Source organism: Grampus griseus (genome assembly GCF_964374135.1).
Source record: "Grampus griseus genome assembly, chromosome: 5".
Classification (NCBI taxonomy): domain Eukaryota; kingdom Metazoa; phylum Chordata; class Mammalia; order Artiodactyla; family Delphinidae; genus Grampus; species Grampus griseus.
The window spans coordinates 62,748,164-62,767,545 of NC_138998.1; the positions used below are offsets into that span (position 1 = coordinate 62,748,164).

Below are 19,382 nucleotides of genomic sequence, written 5' to 3' on the forward strand. Positions count from 1 at the left end.
GTCTCCAGCCCTTCCAGAGGTCAGTTGATACTGTGAGGTCCAAGGCCTCCCCTCACTCTCCACATAAATCACATCGTTAGCATAGACTGCCAGCATGGCCCAAGGTCCTAGTTAAATGACGTTACCCTTCTCAAGCAGAATATTCCAAGGACTCAGAGGTTAATTCCCAGGAGCCAGGCAAAGGCCAAGCTTTTTTTTGGAATGTGCAGGGTTTGGACAATGTAAAACTGCAGTAGACGTCATGGCTGTGGCTCATTGAAAGGCAGAGGAATGTCTGGCTGGTGGAACTTGATGGAAATCCACCCTTTTGGATGCCAGAGAAAGGTGCTCAAGGCACTTTGCTACAAAACTGCCTGGGAGGGTATGATGCCAGGGGAGCTGTTCATTGCTGGGTGCTGCTGGCTACTGTGCACTGAAGGAGCCCTCACAGGCACTGGAGAAGCTATGAGCATGGCAGGGGGCAGAGGCACTCTGCTACCAAATCACCCAAGATAAGTGGTGCCAGAGAAAACTGCTGGAAGCTGACTGCTGTGCGCTGCAGTAGCTGGACACTGGAGAAGCTGTGGTCACATCAGCAGTCTGCACACAGGATCTAGGAAGTAAACCCTCTTCTTTAATGTGACACCAGTGCCCTCTACTGACAAAGCTTCAGTGCCATCTAGCAAAGGAAAGATGTTTAAAGGGCCCAGATCCATGTCACAGAGCAAACAAAAAGGACGAATTTGAGCTGAAAGGCAATAAATTGACAACCGGCACCGCCAACTACAAGGGATGCTGGGGAATGTAGTCCAGCCAGATATCTGGCTGCAATCTTATTACCAAGAGAGAAGAAGAAAAATGACTTTGGTGGGCAGCTAGCACTCTGTCACATGATATTTCTTAGCACTTACTTGAAATTAAAAATCAGGAATAGAATTGATGCTAAACCCTATCTCATTCTTGCAATGAACAAATGGAAAAAACAACACTCCCATTCTGATGTGATCATTGAGAGATTTATTTCTGATAAATTTTTACTTTTTCTGTTTCATAATTATACATCAGATTTGGCTATATATTTATGTTGTCTTGATCAATTATGAACTAATAGTTATAATAATCACTCAATACAGAATAATATTTAACTTGTAAAGTCTTATCATCAAAGGAAATTATTTAAAATAATTTGTTGTGTACAAGTATGATAAGTAAGATATAAAAGCAGGATAAAGACTTCCAAGCATAAAAATATATTGGGATAAAATTTGGGAGGTGGGAACACATGGAAATATGGATTCAAGAATAAAAAGGAATGACAAAATTCTGTTAAGGAAGAGATTCTGTATTTTGGTGATAGTTAATGGTGATAATTTAGTGATGGTGGTAATTTCATTGCTGGTGTATATAGAATCCGTTGTTAAATTGGAATAATTATAGTTTAAAATGTCATAATTTGCAATATATTGGAAATTATATACTTTTCAACTTTTAACAATGTGATGAAAAATATTAAATGTTAACTTAAAATAGTGCTAAAGGGTGCCTTGTTTTTCAAAATTCTTTTAGAGGGTATGTAAGCAAAAAATGTGAAAACTACTGATCTAATTCATCCACCTTGGTACATGGTATGTAACAGGTGCTCAATAAATAACATTTGAATAAAGAAAGATAAGACGGGAATGGTAGATAGATGTGTAAATGTAAATAATGCCCAGTGTAGACAGAGGTTATAAGAACCAGGTAGTCCCCTACTGATACAGGTACAAATTAATACAATCTTTTTGGTGGGTCTTTTGCAGTTTACATAAATAATCTTAAAATGTGCCTACACTTTGCCCAAACAATCTATCTTCTAGGAATTTATCCTGAAAGTCATATATGAATAAAGATGCATATTACTGTATTTACTTGTTCAATAGATATTTTACAATCATCTACTCTGTGTTGGAGAGAAAGCAGTAGCAAAATAGATATGGTCCTGCCTTCATGGAATTTATAGTCTATTGGGGAAAACAATCAACTAATCTTTCAAATAACTGAATAATTCAGAATTATGAGACGTGCTATGAAAAAAAGATAGTGAGTGCTGAAAGAGTATACAATGGCAGAAAAGAACATATCTAGGAAGGTCAGGCAATTAAAATTATTCACTTAGGACTTCCCTGGTGGCACAGTGGTTAAGAATCTGCCTGCCAATGAAGGGGACACAGGTTCGAGCCCTGGTCCAGGAAGATCCCACCTGTCGCAGAGCAACTAAGCCCGTGCACCATGACTACTGAGCCTGCACTTTAGAGTCCACAAACCACAACTACTGAGCCCACCTGCCACAACTACTGAAGCCCGTGCACCGCAAGGAAGAGTGCGCAGGCTCGCCACAACTAGAGAAAGCCTGCGTGCAGCAAGGAAGACCCAATGCAACCAAAAATAAAAAATAGTAAATTAATTTTAAAAAATTATTCACTTATTTGCTGGATTAGTAGATTGTCTTCACCTGCGGAGACCTCGGAATTGGGATTAAAGTATGTGTGGAGGTTGAGCTGGTTGGAGGTTAGGGATGGACTTGGAGGCAGTGTAACATTTCAGGTCCAGGGAACAGTTTGTCTCAGGGTGGGAGCAACGTACAGTTGAGACACCAGAAGAAGGCTAGGGGCACTGGAACAAATAAGGGAGAGAATTGTGCAGGGTGAAACTGAAGAGATAGGCAAGGACTTGCCTTGTAAGGCCAAGTTAAGGATTTTGGTTTTATCCCAAGAAATGACTATATGTATTTTTTGGAGGAATAACTAATGTAAAATAAAATGCCTACCCAACCCTTGCTACCACTTTCTGATCTTTATCACCATAGTTCATTCTTCTTTTTATTGATGAGTAGTGTTCTGTTCTATGGTTACCACACCTTGTTTATCTGATCTCCTGTTGATGGACATCTGGGTTGTTTTGGTGGCTAGTGTGAATAAAGCTTATATAAATGTTCTTGCAGAGGTCTTTTTGTGAACACATGTTTATCTCTCTCATGCATAAATACTTAAAATTGAAATTGCTGGATCATAGAGTATATGTATGTACTTTGATAAGAAATTGCCAGACACTGGAGCACTGCCACACTGTGTCACGCCATGTGGCTTTCGAGGAGCCACTAAAACTTTCTGTACCTAGACCTCCCCATCTGTAGAATGGGGTCAATACCACCTATCTCACAGGGCTGTTGTGAAGACTTAGAAGAACAATGTCAAATGGTTTTAATACTTTGGCGAGGGAGACGGCATAGATGAAACCACTACTTCATGAGTTACACAAAAATGGACATTTGGTTCACTGTACCAGATACCGGAAATGTGTGTTCAGAAAAGCATTTTAAAAACTCAAAATATTACTTATTTCTAGAAAAAAGAGAAATTGTCAAACAGTTTTCCAGAGTGGTTGTACTGTTTTATAGTCCCACAAGCATTGCATCCTTGCCAACATTTGGTGTTGTTAGTCTTTTTAAATTTTAGGTGTTCCGGTGGGTATCATTAAAGTCTCAAGAAGCGGAATGACTTCGGCTTAAAAAAGAATCACTCTGACTACAATGTGGAGAAGGGGTTGGAGTGGGATAAGAGTGGACGTGGTGAGACCTGTTAGGTGGTGATTGCAACAGCCCAGGTGAGAGATGATGGCGAATTGGTTATGGCAGTGATGACAGAGATGGGTCTGAGAAATATTGAGATGGTAAAATTAATAGGAGTTGGCTGCTAATTAGAAGCACTAGGAAAAGCCCAAATTGTTATTTTTTGTTTATTTGATTTTGGGGGACGAAGATCACTTGGTTTGGTTTTGGATATATATTTGTGGTGCCTTAATCTCCAGTAAAGGGGACTGCTTAAATATGTCATATTACATACGTACTTTGGGATAGCATGCAGGCAGGTATTGTAGGAGAATATTTCATGATATGGAAAGATATTCAAAATATGTTGTTAAAAAATAAATTTCAAAACTACGTACAATATATAGTATAACCACATTTTCCATTTGAATAACAGTACAGAGAAAAGACATCTGAAATGAAGTAAAGTGTTAACTGTGATCTCCATGTTGAGTTTTCAGAGTAGTTTTAAATTTGGGCTATGTCTTTTTCTGTTTTTCTACAAAGAACATATGCTAATTGTGTAATATGAAAAAAAGTTATTTAAAAAACACTTAACATTTCAAAAAAAGAAGTTTAAGAGCACAAAACAAGAAGAGAATCTCATAGGGGTGGGAAAGGTGTTGGTAACAGCATCCTCACCTCTTCTTTATCCTCAAATGGCTCACCCTATACCTTCTGGGCGGGATACCTGGCCGGGATTCCTAAGCCTCTCTCAGATTTTGAGAATCTGAGAATGGAAGGGCTTAGTGAGGGAGACTGGGCTGAACTCAAATCCAGGATTTTGGAATCCATGGAGCTTTCTCTGATCCCTGTCCCCAGCTGAGAGTAAACGCAAACCTCCTTTGGATTCCAGTAGTATCAATCAGTTCTATCTATTATCTCTCTCACTCCATGGAAATGGCTTGTGCGAGTTACCCGTGACCTCCACTGTTGCCAACTCAGTGCCCATCCTCACCCTACTTGACACATCAGAAGCATCTGTTGATCCGTCTCCTGGAAATATCCTCCTGGTTACCCCTACTTCACCAGACACTCTTTTGCAGTCTCCTCTGTTCTTCATCTCCCCAACCTCTTAATCTTGGAGCGTCTCAGGGCTTTCTTTTTTCTCCCTAGACCTATTCCCTTAGTGATCTCATCCAGTCTCAGCTTTAAATACTCTCTTACATACTGATGACTCCTAATTTCTCTCTCCAGCCTGGATCTCTCCCCTAAACTCCAGACTTGTATATCCAAGTCGACATTACCATTTGGATTTCTAACAGGCATCTCAAAGTTATTTTGTCTAAAACACAGTGCCTCTTCTTCCCCTACTCCCACCTTCCATTTGTCTTCCTCAGGCTTTTCTATCTCAGTAAATGGCAACCTCACGCTTCCCTGTACTCAGGCCAAAAACCTTGGCATCGGAACTGACTCCTTTCTTCCTCTCACTCTACAGTCCAAAACCTATTGGCTCTACCTAAAAATATATCCAGAATATGACCTCCTCATGCCCTGGTCCAGACTACCATCTCGCCCCACCTGGATTACTGCAATAGCCTACTCCTCGGTCTTGCTTCCTTCCTTACTCCCCTGCAATTGATTTCAACTCAGCAGCCAGTGATCCTTTAAAATATAAATCAGATTATGTCACTTCTCTGCTCAAGACCTCTAACAGCTAAACACTGACAGAGTAAATGCCAGAGTCCTTAAAAACCCTGCAGGGCCCTAGATGATACGTCCCCAGTTACTTTTCTGACTTTCTCTCTTACTGTGCCCTGTCTCACTCCCTCTGACCCATTGTCACAGGCCTTGCTATTCCATAAATAGTCCAAGCATGTTCAAAGTCTCACGGCCTTGCTCTTCCCTCTGGCTACATGTTTTTCCTTCAGATAACCATCTGGCTACTTCTGTATTTATTGTCAAGTCTTTGCTCAACTGTGAGGTCTTCCCTGACCTTCCTATTTAAAATTGCAACCCCCATCCCCATCACTCAGCATATCCCTTCCCTGCTTAATTTTTCTCCATGGTACTTAACATCATCTAATGAATACTATCATTTATTTGTTTCATTTGTTTTTTTGCTCCCTTCCCCAGATGTAAGATCCTCAGCAAAGATTTATATCTATTTTTTCCCCTCCACTGATCCTAGAGCAGTACCTGGCATAGAAAAGGCACTATTCATTGGGTGAGTAATACTCAGTATGCTATAACTTGTATTCTAGTTTCATGCAGACAAATGTTTCTGCCACTAGCCTGTGAGCTAAGGGGAGGGTGGGTTTCACTGCGAGGTCCCTCTCCCCACCCGCTGCGGAAACGTCTATCATGGTGTCTCACAAACAACAGATGTTTGATATATGTTTGTTAATGGAATGATGGAAGCAAAGAATCACCCACCTTAAGTATGGAGGCAAAGAAGCCAGGTCACGCAGGAGAGCCCTGCTAGTGTTAAAGGTGGGCGTAGCGAACACCATGATGTCTATTCCAGGTCTCCTGCCAGCAGTGCCCAGCACACTGATAGCTGCTCTTCTTTTCTTCCTGGTAGGAAGTACATTGGAGTGTTAGCCTCCCTGGGGTTGATCCTCAACCAGTAGGGGAATGAATTGGTAGATAAATGCCCCAGCCTCCTTGGCCTCTGGTCAATGTGGTCAGACTAAGACAATGCCAGTAGTGTTGAAGTAGGAGCTGGAGAGTAGAGCATTTAAACATTTACAAGGTCAAGAACGGGGATTTATTTGAAAATGCCATCCTAAACCTCTATTTTCAGTATCCAGCAGTGTCTGGCATCTAGTAGGTGCTCTGTGGATGCTTAGGGAATCAACAAACATGCCTTTAATGGTGGGACTGAGCAATCTTCAGAGCTTGCTCAAAGGTGAGAATGATGTTAACTGTTAAATCTGCCTACACACTCACACACACACACACGCGTGCACACACACACACACACACACACCCTTTGAATTTCCAAGGAACTCCTTTCTCCTTTACTTCCTAAGAGATTTGGGAAGTAACAATTCATCAGTGCCCTCACTGATGTAGGAGGTTAGGCCAGGATGGCCCTCTGAGATCATCTAGTCAAATCCAATCAATCCCTGAACTGGGGCCAGAGCCCCAATGTTCCACCTCCCAGTGTCCAGTCCTCTTTCCACAGTAGCCACTGAGAACATTCCAAAAAAGTAATTTTGGAGGCTAACAGCCGTGAATATTTTCAGATTCAATTTCAGCAAAGTGTTACCATTTAAGAAAGTCTGCCAAAAAGATAATGCAGATGAAAATGTACTGTGTAAACTGTGAAGTGCTATCCAAACGTTAGCTATCTGAGGTCCACTGCCAAGGTCAACAAGGCCTGGGTGTAGAGCCAGCTCTTAAATTGGAGGAGCTAAGTAAAGGCTGGTCATTCAAGGGGCCCCTTCCGAATGGGACACTGGTGTCTTTGCTGGGATCAGAAGGACACAGTGGCTTGTCTGTGTGCCTCTTTCACCCCCATCCCGCCAAGTACAATACACTTGTGCTGAATAAGATCAATGCTTACATTGTATATGCGATAAAACTGATGATTTTCCAGCTTCTTTTCCTTTTGCTTGTGTTTTAGAAGCCACACACTAAGCCCCAGCCACCTGTACCACCGGGCAACGGACTGTCTCTCCAAGGTTTCCAACTGTCTGGGTACGTGAGTGTTTTTCTCCCACATTAGTTTACATTTGTCCCAGCTGCACTACAATTTAGATTCTGCACATACTCTGGCTCTCAAAACCGCATTCTTTTGCCCTCACACTACTTCTTTGTCATCTAACAACTGAAAAAGCATTGTTTCCTTGACTTGGCTCGAGAAAGGGGACCTCGATGAAGAGTAAACTTCACATTTTCTGGGCTTTCTTATCCTAGTGCCCAACAGGAGAAGGGAGGCCCAGTGTTTGGTGACCTCCTGCATTAGGTTAACGATCTGGATATGGGCCCAGGGGGATAATGAGCCCATGAATAATAGGGAGCTGATTGTCCAAGTCTTATCATGGTGAAGCTGAGTGGCAGAGCTTGCTTTGTCCTGGCTCCCCTGCCTTCTCCCCAAGCATCTCTTAATCTGTCGAAGCCAATGGGTTTATGTGGCAGACATTCATTCCTCACAAGCTTCGATTCAAGCGGCTGTGCACCAATTCAGGCTCAGATGTTTCTACACTTAGGGCTTGTAAAACAGTGAAAGAAATATAGCAGATAAATTCACAGAAAGCCTTCTGTTATAGGCTTGAAAAAAAGATCTACTCATTTCTCTACTGTAACAGGAGTCTTGAAAAGCCCAAATTAAGGTGCAGAAGAAGGGTGAAATGAGAACACTAAAAGGCCTAATACTGCAGAGAGCCCCGCAAACTTTTCCCAAGTGATATATATATTCCCGAAATCATGAGTTAAATTCATTTCACCTGCATTCTCTAATCAACGTTGTTTTAAGACCTGCCATGTCCTCCAAGGAGCACGTGGCCTAAACAATGTTTGCCTGAGATATTCTCGGGAACTTGGAGTCAGCTGTGTGTATCTAGTTGGAGCTGGGCAGGTTAAGACTGGACAGGAGCACGGACCCTCCAACTGGGCATGGGCGGTGTCCGCTGGGTGACCTTTCGACACAGAGGGCTGAAAACTCCACCCTCAGGATGTGCAGAGGCCTATAATATACTATTGCAGAACCTCGATTCCCTGACCTTTTTCCAATCACCTTTCCCCGTGCTCCCCACGCCTCAGTCGGCCCTGACGCTTGATTCCTAAACCTATAAATACCCCCGCCCCTTGCCTTGTAGGAGGCAGTTTTCAGGCTTCATTTCTTGTTTCCTCTCTTCGCTGCTTTCCCATTAAGCCCTTTCTGCTGCAAACCTCGGTGTCTCAGCATTTTGGCTTGCTGAGCGATAGAATGAACCTGGTTCGGTAACATGGTTCAAACTCAGAAGAAAGGTTTTTACTGCTCTATGGCTGGAATAAACAAACAGCCATAGGCCTTCCTAAGTTGTTGTTTTTGAGGGAACTATTAGTAAAATTTCTACTCCTTAAGGTCAAACCTTTTGGGGGGGAAACTAGGGAATGGGTGGTCTTAACTTCTGTCTGGTTTTCCAGGAATCCATCTAAGGGGCTGAGCTGGATGTATCTTGGAACTCAAAGTCCTAGCCTAGTTAGTGATCTTTTCATGCAACCCAGGGCCCAAGCATGAGCTATGCTTTAAAAAAAGGAGACTAAGGGCTTCCCTGGTGGTGCAGTGGTTGACAGTCTGCCTGCCGATGCAGGGGACACAGGTTCGTGCCCTGGTCCGGGAAGATACCACTTGCCTCGGAGCGGCTGGGCCCGTGAGCCGTGGCCGCTGAGCCTGCACGTCCGGAGCCTGTGCTCCGCAACGGGAGAGGCCACAACAGTGAGAGGCCCGCGTACCCAAAAAAAAAAAAAAAAAAATGGACTGGAAGTTGGCAAGTAGGTGGGTTCAAGGAGAGGGGGTGGTGTCTGCTCACCATTGGCCGCGAAACCCGCTCTGCTTTCTACTCTCCTACTCTCTTGGGTCAAATGTTTGGTCAGAGCTTAAGAGATGAGGCGATGGGGCAGTTGTACACAAACTATCAACTTCCACAGTCCTAAGGCTAAACAGCTGAGAGGGGGAAAGAAAGATGCCAGGTGGCTTCTGCTTGCTTCAAGATTAGACCACTGAGGGCAAGAAAGAGACGGGTTTCAGGCACTTGGTAAACTGAAAGCAAACTTCTTTATTGTACACAGTACAGAATATAACGCAGCTTGGCAGGATGCAAACGGCCCTGCGCAGGGGAAAGTATTTCAAATCAACTGGCAGGTTAAAGCCTTTCTGCACTGTAGACTTTCCACACTCTGGAAAGAAGCAAAAACAAGAACAAAGAAACAAAACCATCAGGGAGGTGCATGAATCCGATGGGAAAGCGACGGTGATGCTGCCATCCTGTGTCCCGAGACAGCACAGGCCACGTGGCTACAGCAGGGGAGAGGAGCTCAGGCTACAGAGGATTCTTTTCAGTACTTGCTAAGACAGCATAAATCCATCAAAAAAAAAAAAAACCCAACAAAACCCAAACCCGGATAAGTAAAGAAAGGAAAAAACAAATCCTATACAGCATTTACAACAAATTAACCTCTAGCCAGCTGGGGGTAAAATATGCATCTATGTATAGACTATGTGTAGGTTAGAAAGCTATAAATACCGGTTTGGAAAGTCCTTTGATTAGAATACAATGCTAATTAAGGCCCAAGCTACAGGTTCAATACCTTTGTGGGCTAATTAGCTTCCAAGAGAGGAAAATCTTGTCTTTCCATAGCTATAAAATGCACCCCTTATCTCTGTGACCCTCTTCACAAATGTGCTCCTGGTCACCAGGGGGACTGTTTGAGACTACAGAGCGGGTCCATCAATAGAAAAACAACTCAAAGCACTGTCCTTCGCATATGAAGAGTAGCATAGTCATTCTTTGTGTGCTAGGTGTCAGGGGAAGCACAGAATCCTATCAGCAGGCAGCAAGGTGCTACCACTTTCTAATTCTTTTTCCACTACTTTGAGCTTAACTTTCATATAGCTTTAGCTGGGTTATTTAAAACTTTCCCAATATAATACAGCAATCGGAGAAAACCTTTTTTAAAGTGGCAGGAAACTAAGATGCTAGTACTGCTTTACCTGTCAGTGTCGCACGTAAGTCTCAAACCCTATTGAGTCATATGCAGGGTTTAAAGTCCAAAAATTAAAGAAAAAGGAAAACAAAACAAACTGAAATGGAAATTGTCATCAGTCATGCCCAGGGAAGAATCCCTACCTAGGGTTTTCACCAGGTGACCAGGTTTCAAATGGACATGACATGTATTATGTACATATGCTTTCCAGAGAGGGCATGTGAGGGAACATGGGGGACTATACACATAGAATCTAAACGGTGTGTCCAGGCTGCCCTGCACACCTCAAAAATGTACAACTCAGGTGCAAATGTTCCATCAGGCTGTCTGGTGCAGAAAGCACAAAGCAGGCAATAAAAGAGGGCTTGTACTCGGCTAAGGGGACGCCCCCCAGCAAAGCCCCTTTCAAGCTGCAGCGTCTTCATAAGTTGGCACTGCCCTGTTTAAAGGGCGCAGTGCAGTTACCAAAAGGTTTGTTTTTTTTTTGCTTTAAATACCAAAACTACAAAAATCAGTTTATAAACTGTTTTTCCAAAACAACCACCAAAACAAAACAATCCCCCGAATCAAAGCAAAACAAAATACTGTCAAAAGTGTTAATCACCCTTCTCCTAAAATTAAAGCCATCCACACACACAGCCATGTGACTGGGAAGAGAAAGGGGGCCTGCTCTACTTGGTGACCACATGGCCAGAAGGTTCCCAAGGGTAGCAATGGTTTATTATTTGAGAACCGTGGAGTGGGTAACAGCTGTTCATCCTTTTTCCCCTTCTTTCCAGACCAAGAGGAAACATTTCAGATTAAGCTGGAAGAGCTCTCTGAGTTTTAAGATATATTTGTAACCCTTCATGGTTTGAGCCTCCCCAACTTTGCCTACCTCCTCTTCTATGGGTTTGTGACATCTTTTTCAATAAATTGTGCAAATCAGAGCCCTTCTACGTAAAGGCATTTAGTAGTCCATGATCAATGCAGATTGTCACACACTCTGTCCTGGTTTGTGGGTACTAACCTGAACAAGGTATTGCTTTGCATATATTGTCCATGGGAAGGAGGCTCCATTTCAATTGCTTTCCCAGAAACCTTGTCAGGTTCAGAGCTGAGGCACCAGCCTTTTGGTGGTTTTCTGCCCCTCCCTGTTCCCACTCCCCCGCCAAGGTATCTGTCTTTAAGGGTGCCGATCCAGAGACAGCTTGGGTTCTCCAGATAATACTCAAAGGGCAAGCTTTGGGAACAGCCAGAAACACAAACAAAACCACTGCCCTCGTTTGCCTGAATGGGAACTGCTAGCTCTAGGGTTTGGCCGCTCAGCCGCTCGGAAACTTAGTAAGCAAAGCCTTCGGCATAGGGGAGGCTGCTGCAGCGGTCCACATCCAGGAGGTAAGCAGGGTTGTCTTCAAAGTGGGTCAGTGGCAGGGTGTCCTCCTCGCTGAGGTGGCACTCAGACTCCGCTTTCAGGAACGGACGTTGGTTGTCGGGGAAGGCCATGGAGAAAAGGGCATCGGGGTCGCAGACAAACTTGTAGACGTATCGTTCCCCAGCCACCTGAAGAGAGAAAACACACCTTATGAGGCCCAGCTGGAACAGGGCATGGGCCGGGGCCAGGGCACCAAGGGAAGAATGAGATATTTGTAAGTCACCAAGCTCTCAGGGAGCCAGGGACCAAGATGCTCATTGGTAGCTGATTATCCAAATCATTCAGATTTATTTTGATAAACTGTGGGAACCTGTTACCTGCCAAGTGTTTTGTTGACAACACAGCTTAGCAGTTGAAAAGAATATCTGAATTTCAAACTCATATTAGGTTCTTTTAAAAGAAAATCCTCACTGTGTTATACTCACAGCCTAGAAACAATGGTTATGCTGAGGTTGGTGCCTGATATTACAAGAAGATATAAGGATTGAAAGACGCAGGAGTCAGACCATGTGTTCAGTTCCCTCCAAAGTTTACGGTCTTCCCAGGACAGCTTTGCTCTGAAGGGCTAGGAATTCAGAGAGCTGTGTGGGAATTTTAAGTTTGTTCCAAAACCAAACAGAACTGTGTTTTGGCTTACCTGCAGTTTTACATTACTCATTCCATGGTTCTGCTACACTGAAGGAACTGATGACTACCTTTATACGAATTTTATGCATTATAATATTACAAGAACCAAATGGTCTTGATTAAGGGTGGCAGATGTATACAATCAATCATCCCTATTTGGGTTGTTAAATCTCTCCTTCCCCGGCCCAAGAGTCAGCTCATGTATGTGGAAGAGGGAAGTAGGAGGACATAGTGGCAATGATACCGGCTCATAAGCCAGGAGTGGATGGCTCCCAGCCTTGGCTCAGTCGCTAACAAGTCTCAACCTCTCAACCTCAATCTTCCCTTTCAAAAACCGAGGGTATGGGACTACTGCTTTTCTAAGTCCCTCCCCAGACGGGCATGCTACCACTTCTCTTTTATTTAGTTCTCATTTACTCACGGGTCATGTAATAAATATAACAATGATCTCTTACACTGGACAGCACATTACTATTTCTAGAATGTTTTCACATATATTACCCTTTGAGATTAGATTAGGGACTATTATCTACATTTTTACTGGAAACAGGCTTTGGAAGGTTGACTTAAAGCATAAATGCAGTGCTGGATCTGAGCCCCCCAAGTCTCATTCCTGTGCCTTCCTGTACTTTTTGCCTGTTTTATTCTCAGAAAATTCTCTCCTACTTCCTTAGAAAACCTAGGAACAAGTTCATAGGGACAACTCGTTGCCCTTAGTTCAAGTTAACTGTGTCTTGATTACATTCCCTCAGACTGGATCTGGAGTTGGGAACAGCAAAGGAGTAATGGCTCTCCTTCCTGAGTTTAGGATTCTACCCGATAATGTTAAAACTAAAAGGGGAGAGAGTGTGTGTGAAGTTTGAGGGGGAAAAGGCAGTGACTGATAATGGGTTCAGAGTTTCTTTTTAGGGTGATAAAATGTTCTAAAACTGATGGTGGTGACGGCTGCACTACTCTGTGCACATATTAAAACCCCACTGAATTTAACCCTTTTAAAAAAGGGGGGAAGTTGGGTGGGGTGACCACCCATCCTAGAGTATCTATTCACTCTGTGACAAGCACTGAAGTCAAACCCTCATTCCTGCCCCAAAGGAGCTGATACTCCTGTAGCAGATACTGACAAGCCGGGGAGTAACTTACAATACAGACAGTAGGGGAAGTGATGGAGATGAGCCCAGGTGCTCTCAGAAGCAGAAGAGGGACCATGTAACTCAGGCTGAGAACTTCAGATTCTTGGAGTAAAGAGGTGATTTACTGAGAAAACAAGTAGGGGCTGGCCAGGCAATGAAGGCGTTAGGAGTGTTCTGAAGTAGGACGGTAGTTTAATAGGTAGTTTTTCATTTTATAGTATGCTTGATAACTTACATGAATGTGATATGTATTGTTCGGTAAACAAATATATTAAGAGAAAGATGGCTATGCTAGTGAAAGCAGCCAAGTACAAGTGAGGAAATGAGGGTTTAATGGTGCCTTGAGCCTGTATGAAGCATTAAAAAGTCTGGATCTTATCCAGAAAACCATCCATGAAAAGCTGTTTTAATAATTTTTAAGGACATGAGAGGAATATGGGATCATATTACCACCTGCCTCTGAGAAAGATAAGCCTGGCTTCAGCGTAGACAAGTTCTCAGCAGCAATGACCACATACTTCTGAGTGCATCTTGGCATCTATCATGTAGACTGCTTAAATGTGTAAATGCTAGAATCTGGGCAACAGTACAGTATAAAATCTGATGGCTAAGAAAAACCAATCAAAGATTTTCCATTCTCATCTTCTGCCTATCCACAGGATTTTAAGATTGTGGCTCTTCACCACCTATCGCAATAAGGATTTTGTATTGGCTTTCTCAAAATTACACTTCATCCTTTTTTCTGCTACCTGCTACCTGGTGATTCTGCCATTTTGCAAACCTTGGGTTTTTAACTTGAGTTCCAGTTTCTAAGGTTCTAAAGAGAAATAAGATTTTTTTTTACTGCCCTAACACTTTTGGGAGTATTAAACCAACATAGTTGGAGGTCTCGGTGTTTCAACTAAAGACTTCGCCTAAGCTCTCATGGGAGGGGAGACCTTCAAGTCGATTCCCTCACTTGCTCCTTTATGGATATAATAGTTGGCCTAAATGTCTGGATGTTTTCGTAAGTAGAGACAGTTTAAAGCAGAGGAGCCTAATTTTCCTACAGTGTCTTCCATACACAACCTTTGGCTTTCACGTACCCAACAGCATTAAAGGTGCTCCTTATTATCTCATTTAACTTAAGTTTTTCCAAGATGTTTTTCCTATCACAGAATTACTTACGAGGCTAACATGTCCTCCCAGTCATCACATACAGTTTTATTTCAGAAGCCCTTGACATTTTCTTTGAGAGTGGTCAGAGTGGTCTAAGCGTCTCTAGTAATCGCTCACCTTCTGCATGATGCCCTTTTCATAGTAATAGCGTAGAGATCGGCTGAGCTTGTCGTAGTTCATGGCTGGCCGGTTCTTCTGAATGCCCCAACGCCGAGCGACCTGAAGAGACAGGAAAGCAATGGAAACTCATTCCCTGGGCTTAGTGGTTTTCTCCCAATCCCAGGAGAGCCAGTTCTAGAATCTGACTGTTTTGGTCAGTGACCCATTTCTCTGACCTGGAAGGAAAAGCACTGAATTCCCTCAAGACCAAACATTTAGCAAAGGTGATGATTCAGTCAAATGCTAAGAGGTGAGACCTAGAGGTGGAAAAATCCTAGCACTTTAAGATTGCAGAGGGCTCGGCTAGCGTCCCAGAGGAAGCAGGCTCTCTACTGTTTCTCCACATATGAATTATCGACCAATACCCATAGACCATTAGCATGTTGCCATTAAGTGCTATGGTTTCTGTAGCAGTCAATAAGGAATAATTAGAATGGTCATTCCTGAAACATTAGAAACACACTGGTGAGTTGCTAATGGGCCAGCAGAGCAAAAGTTCAATTCTAATAAGATTGGAGAGGGGCTGGTAGATGTTTACTTATAGAAGCTCATGGAGTAAAGGGGAATCGGATCATTTCAGCCTGCTGCCATCCAATCCCCTGCTCCCAGCAGACTTGCAGAATGGACATTAAAACATGTAGCACCATTATCCACTTAATGAAAAATTAACAGGGCTTCCCAAACAGTTCTGAAGTGCATTATATCCAACTTGGTCCACCTCTGAGGTGCAGTGATGGGGGGGTGTAATTGGAGGTTTGGGCAAAGAGACCTTATAGCAAGAAAACTTCCTAGTGGAGTTCAGCAGGACAGCCAAGCAATTTCTGTTCTCAAGTATCTCAACATCCCAAATCCTACTTATCAGGATGACTGTCGAGGTAAGAGAAGAATAACCTTGGAAACATGAGGTCTTTAAATGTATGCAAACCAGGGATCATGTTTTGAACATTTTGGGTCAGTTTTAGAAACTTAAAAAACCAAAATAACTACATTCCTTTTTATTAAAAAAAAAAGATGACAAACATGGAATGAGAAGTAGGGAGACTGCAAGTGGAAAAGGTGGATCATAAAACCACATTTCACTTGAAGTATTCTTTAAAAGTATTTGGGGCAGAATGAAAACAACATCTTCTGAATTCAGGATTCTAAGATGACCTTTAATAAATACCAAAAATAATCTGGTAAGTAGGGAAGAATGCATCTGTCCTAATTATATTGCAGTAATTCAATAGCCACGATTCCACTCTGCCTTGCAAGACACTGTGTGAAAGTTAAATTTCCATTCGTTTGCTTTGCGCCCCACGGCACACATGATTATCCCTGGCTCTCCCCCTTTCTCCACATTGCACCCGTTCAACTCTTTGAAATGGCCCAAAAGACAAAATGAACCAAAAATACATCCCCTCGTTAAAGAAGACAAACATTTTATTTTACTATTATTATTTTTGGCTGCACCAAGCAGCATGCAGGATCTTAGTTCCCCGACCAGGGATCAAATGGTGTCCCCTGCAGTGGAAGCGTGGAGTCTTAACTACTGGACCGCCAGGGAAGTCCCGAGAAGATAAAACCAATTTTTAATCAATTTCTATTTTTAACCAGTTTTTAACCAATTTCAATTTTTAACCAACTTTTTTTTAACCAATTTCTATTTTTAAACCAACAGAAATAGGGGTAAGAAAGAACCTGTTAAGTCAATACGTGTCCTTTTACCTGTTCAGAAGAAATGACACCATGAAACTGTACTTGAACTGCTGTCAGACACAAGTGATGCAGGGACCCTTAAAAGAAGCCCAGCCTCATCATTTTACTATAGTCAGTGGTGGAAAACAATTCGTGAATATTTTTCAACTTCAGCCGTGACCTCTCTTTGCTGTCGCGTGCATATGCAGTAGCTTGCTGGAGAGAGGTTTTATATATGCACAGACTTCAAAGCAGCTCTGGTAGCCATAGTTACTGACTCATCCTCTTGGGCCAGGGCCCTCTGATTCAGTAGCCCTCACCAGGGCTGCTCCTTCTGCAGTAATCATGATGCAGCACAACTGCAGAGCAGCTGGGAATTAGGGCTGTCCCATTTCTGGGGGGAGGGGAGCAGGCAATAGCTTGCTACCAGCTCCTCCTTTCTTTCATCTTTCACATTCGTTACTTTGATAGCATGCATCTTGAGGACGGAGGCCGAAGGAGTTTTAAAAACAAACAAACAAGAAAACCTCACGTCTCTTCCTCCCTTTTTAAGAGAGAGCAGCCGCAGCACAGGGAGCGGCTCTTTCTAGCAGCCCGTCCTTTTAAACCTCCCCACGGCATCAGTTATCTGCCACATGTTCAACAAACAACCCTACCCCCCAAAATATTCATTAATGCAGATTCACAGTTAAAATGGCTCCAGATTAAAGCCGAGTCAGTCATAATTGAGAGGGTGCTAAGCTGGATGACAATCAAAAGACATTTGATTAGGAGGCCTGCCAAAAGCAGTTCCAAAACCACAATTTCCATGCACAGTGTAATGGATATTATGGATAATTACCCAGAGTGCACTACTCAGCCACACAGCTGCCTACAATTACGGCCCAAACAGCTTCCTCCTCCGCTTCACCCTTCAAGCTTCCCCCATGACAACTTCTTACAGCTTTTTCGAGGAGTTGGTATCTTCCTGACAGTAACAAGAGTAGGGCCCTCCGAGTTATACAAGGATTAGAGAGCGAAAAAATTCAAATGCTGCATGTCCCGAGGCCAGAGTGCACACGTGGAACAGAGCTGATCCTGGGTTAAGAGAATGGAATATTCGGAGTTCATGGAATGCTCGGGGATTTCAAGGTGCGGCGGAAAGAAGTACTTCCTGAAGAAACAAAGCTGTCCAACCAGCTGAGGGAGGCTCCAGGCCACCACAGGCCTCCCCTGCGACTTGGCTGCTTGGCATTTCTGTGAGCATTCTGGCTTAGTATTAGCTTCGTTATTAAGAAAGCCGGGGCCCTTGGCCATCTGTTCATCATTTTCTTTACCACTGGTAGGAGAGCAGCAGATTCAATAACAGCTTTACAAAGGGTCATAACCAGGTTTACCTGCAGCTATACAGCCTGTGCTTAGGCCAGAGGCAGTGGCAATAAAGTAATAAAAGCTCCTGTCTGCAATGAGATAAATCAATAAGGGCTGCCCACATGACAGACTGACTTTCGAAAAGCCTTAGTGAGTCTGGGCGACATGCTTTCCTCAAGCCTCACATAAACCAGGCCACGTTATGAGGAAAAGAATGCAGGGCGGATGCTCTCCAGTGTGGCTGGAAGCCACAAACACAGCTCCACTTCTAAACACGACTTAGCCAAAAAGACACCCTTAGGAAAACACGGCAGTACCAAACTCTGGCTTTGAAGGTAGACTGACTCTTAACAGAAACCGTTTACAATATGAGGTGTTGACATATTTCTATTTTTTTGTGAATGATGCAAGATCGGGAACACCATACATGTATCTTCTCTAACTGCCTTTAATGAAGCCTGCCTTCCTCTCCTCTCAGTCAGGATTCTCCTTAAGTCTCCAATCCACACATTCTCCTTTGCTCATCTTAACTTTCAGGCTCCTTTCTTCTTCCAAATCTCCTGCTGTTAACCCCCATACCCACCTGTCCCCCTGGTGTGCTAAAGTGAGCCCTGGAATTGATGGAAAAACATCTACAACTGCAGTCCCTGTTCAAACTCCTTCCGAGAGCATTGGTCCCATTCCAATCACACCCAACCCAAAGATACATTTTGCTCTGCTGGTTTAATATGTAACACCTAAGTATATGCTACCAAAAGAAGCGTATGTCGTATTTTCAGGGAAGTTATTTCTTTTCTATTTATAATCTCTCTAGATTCTAAATCAAATAGAAATCAAATCAACCCCTTTGGGAATTCCCTGGCGGTCCAGGGGTTAGGATTCCGAGCTCTCACTGCTGAGGGAACTACGATCCCGTAGGCCGTGTGGCGTGGCCATAAAACCAAAACAAACAAACATAAAACAACCCCTTTTGAAATATGCCAAACTCAGAGCCTGATTTAATTTACTTTGCAATATTCAGGAAAGGAGGAGTTCCATGATGTTCTCCCCTTTTGAAGAAATGGCATTGGTTCTGTCCATTGGCCTTTCTGTCAAGAGTCTGGGCAAACAGACAGTAACAATGTTTCTTCTTTCTATTAACAAAATAATGAAAGTTTGTGTCCTCTCTCAACCACTGTGATATTACATTTTAAAAAAAAAATCTAACTTCCTAAGATTGACCCATCTCTGATAATTTTATTTCTCTAGGTTAGAGCCATTTGACATACACAGTGGGGTAGTTGCAACCTATAATATATTACCAATATGTCTTAAAATCTGTTCATGTAACCTCTGGTATAGGCTATGACATATGAGGGTTGACACCAAAACAAGTTGGTATCACTGAAAGAACACTTGAAAAAGACTTTCCAACAGAGAGAGCAGACCCTATTAGAATGTAAGTCTTCATGGCCTCCCTCCCCAGAGTTTGCAGAAGTGTTACTAATACATTTTATATATTCTGCAGTGGAGAACTCTGCCTGTCTGTGAATTGTAAGTTGTCCTATTCATAGAAAAGGCACTGCCAAGCCCATTGGCCAGGCTAGAATCTGAACGAGAAGGAAGAGCGTATTTAACACCGTAAAAA

At 43.0% G+C, this 19,382-nt stretch overlaps 1 protein-coding gene across 1 annotated transcript in view; it reads right to left on the bottom strand.

Moving 5' to 3' along the window:
* Nucleotides 1-9,298: 9,298 nt before the first annotated feature.
* The window catches only part of ETV5 (ETS variant transcription factor 5), a 55,892-nt gene continuing 45,808 nt past the window's right edge, over nt 9,299-19,382 (bottom strand). The window contains exons 12-13 of the mRNA XM_082654825.1: nt 14,687-14,788; nt 9,299-11,782 (exon numbers count right to left, since the gene is read on the bottom strand). Of these exons, the coding sequence (XP_082510951.1) occupies nt 11,561-11,782; nt 14,687-14,788 (324 nt within the window). The 3' untranslated portion in view covers nt 9,299-11,560. The remainder of the gene's footprint in view (nt 11,783-14,686; nt 14,789-19,382) is intronic.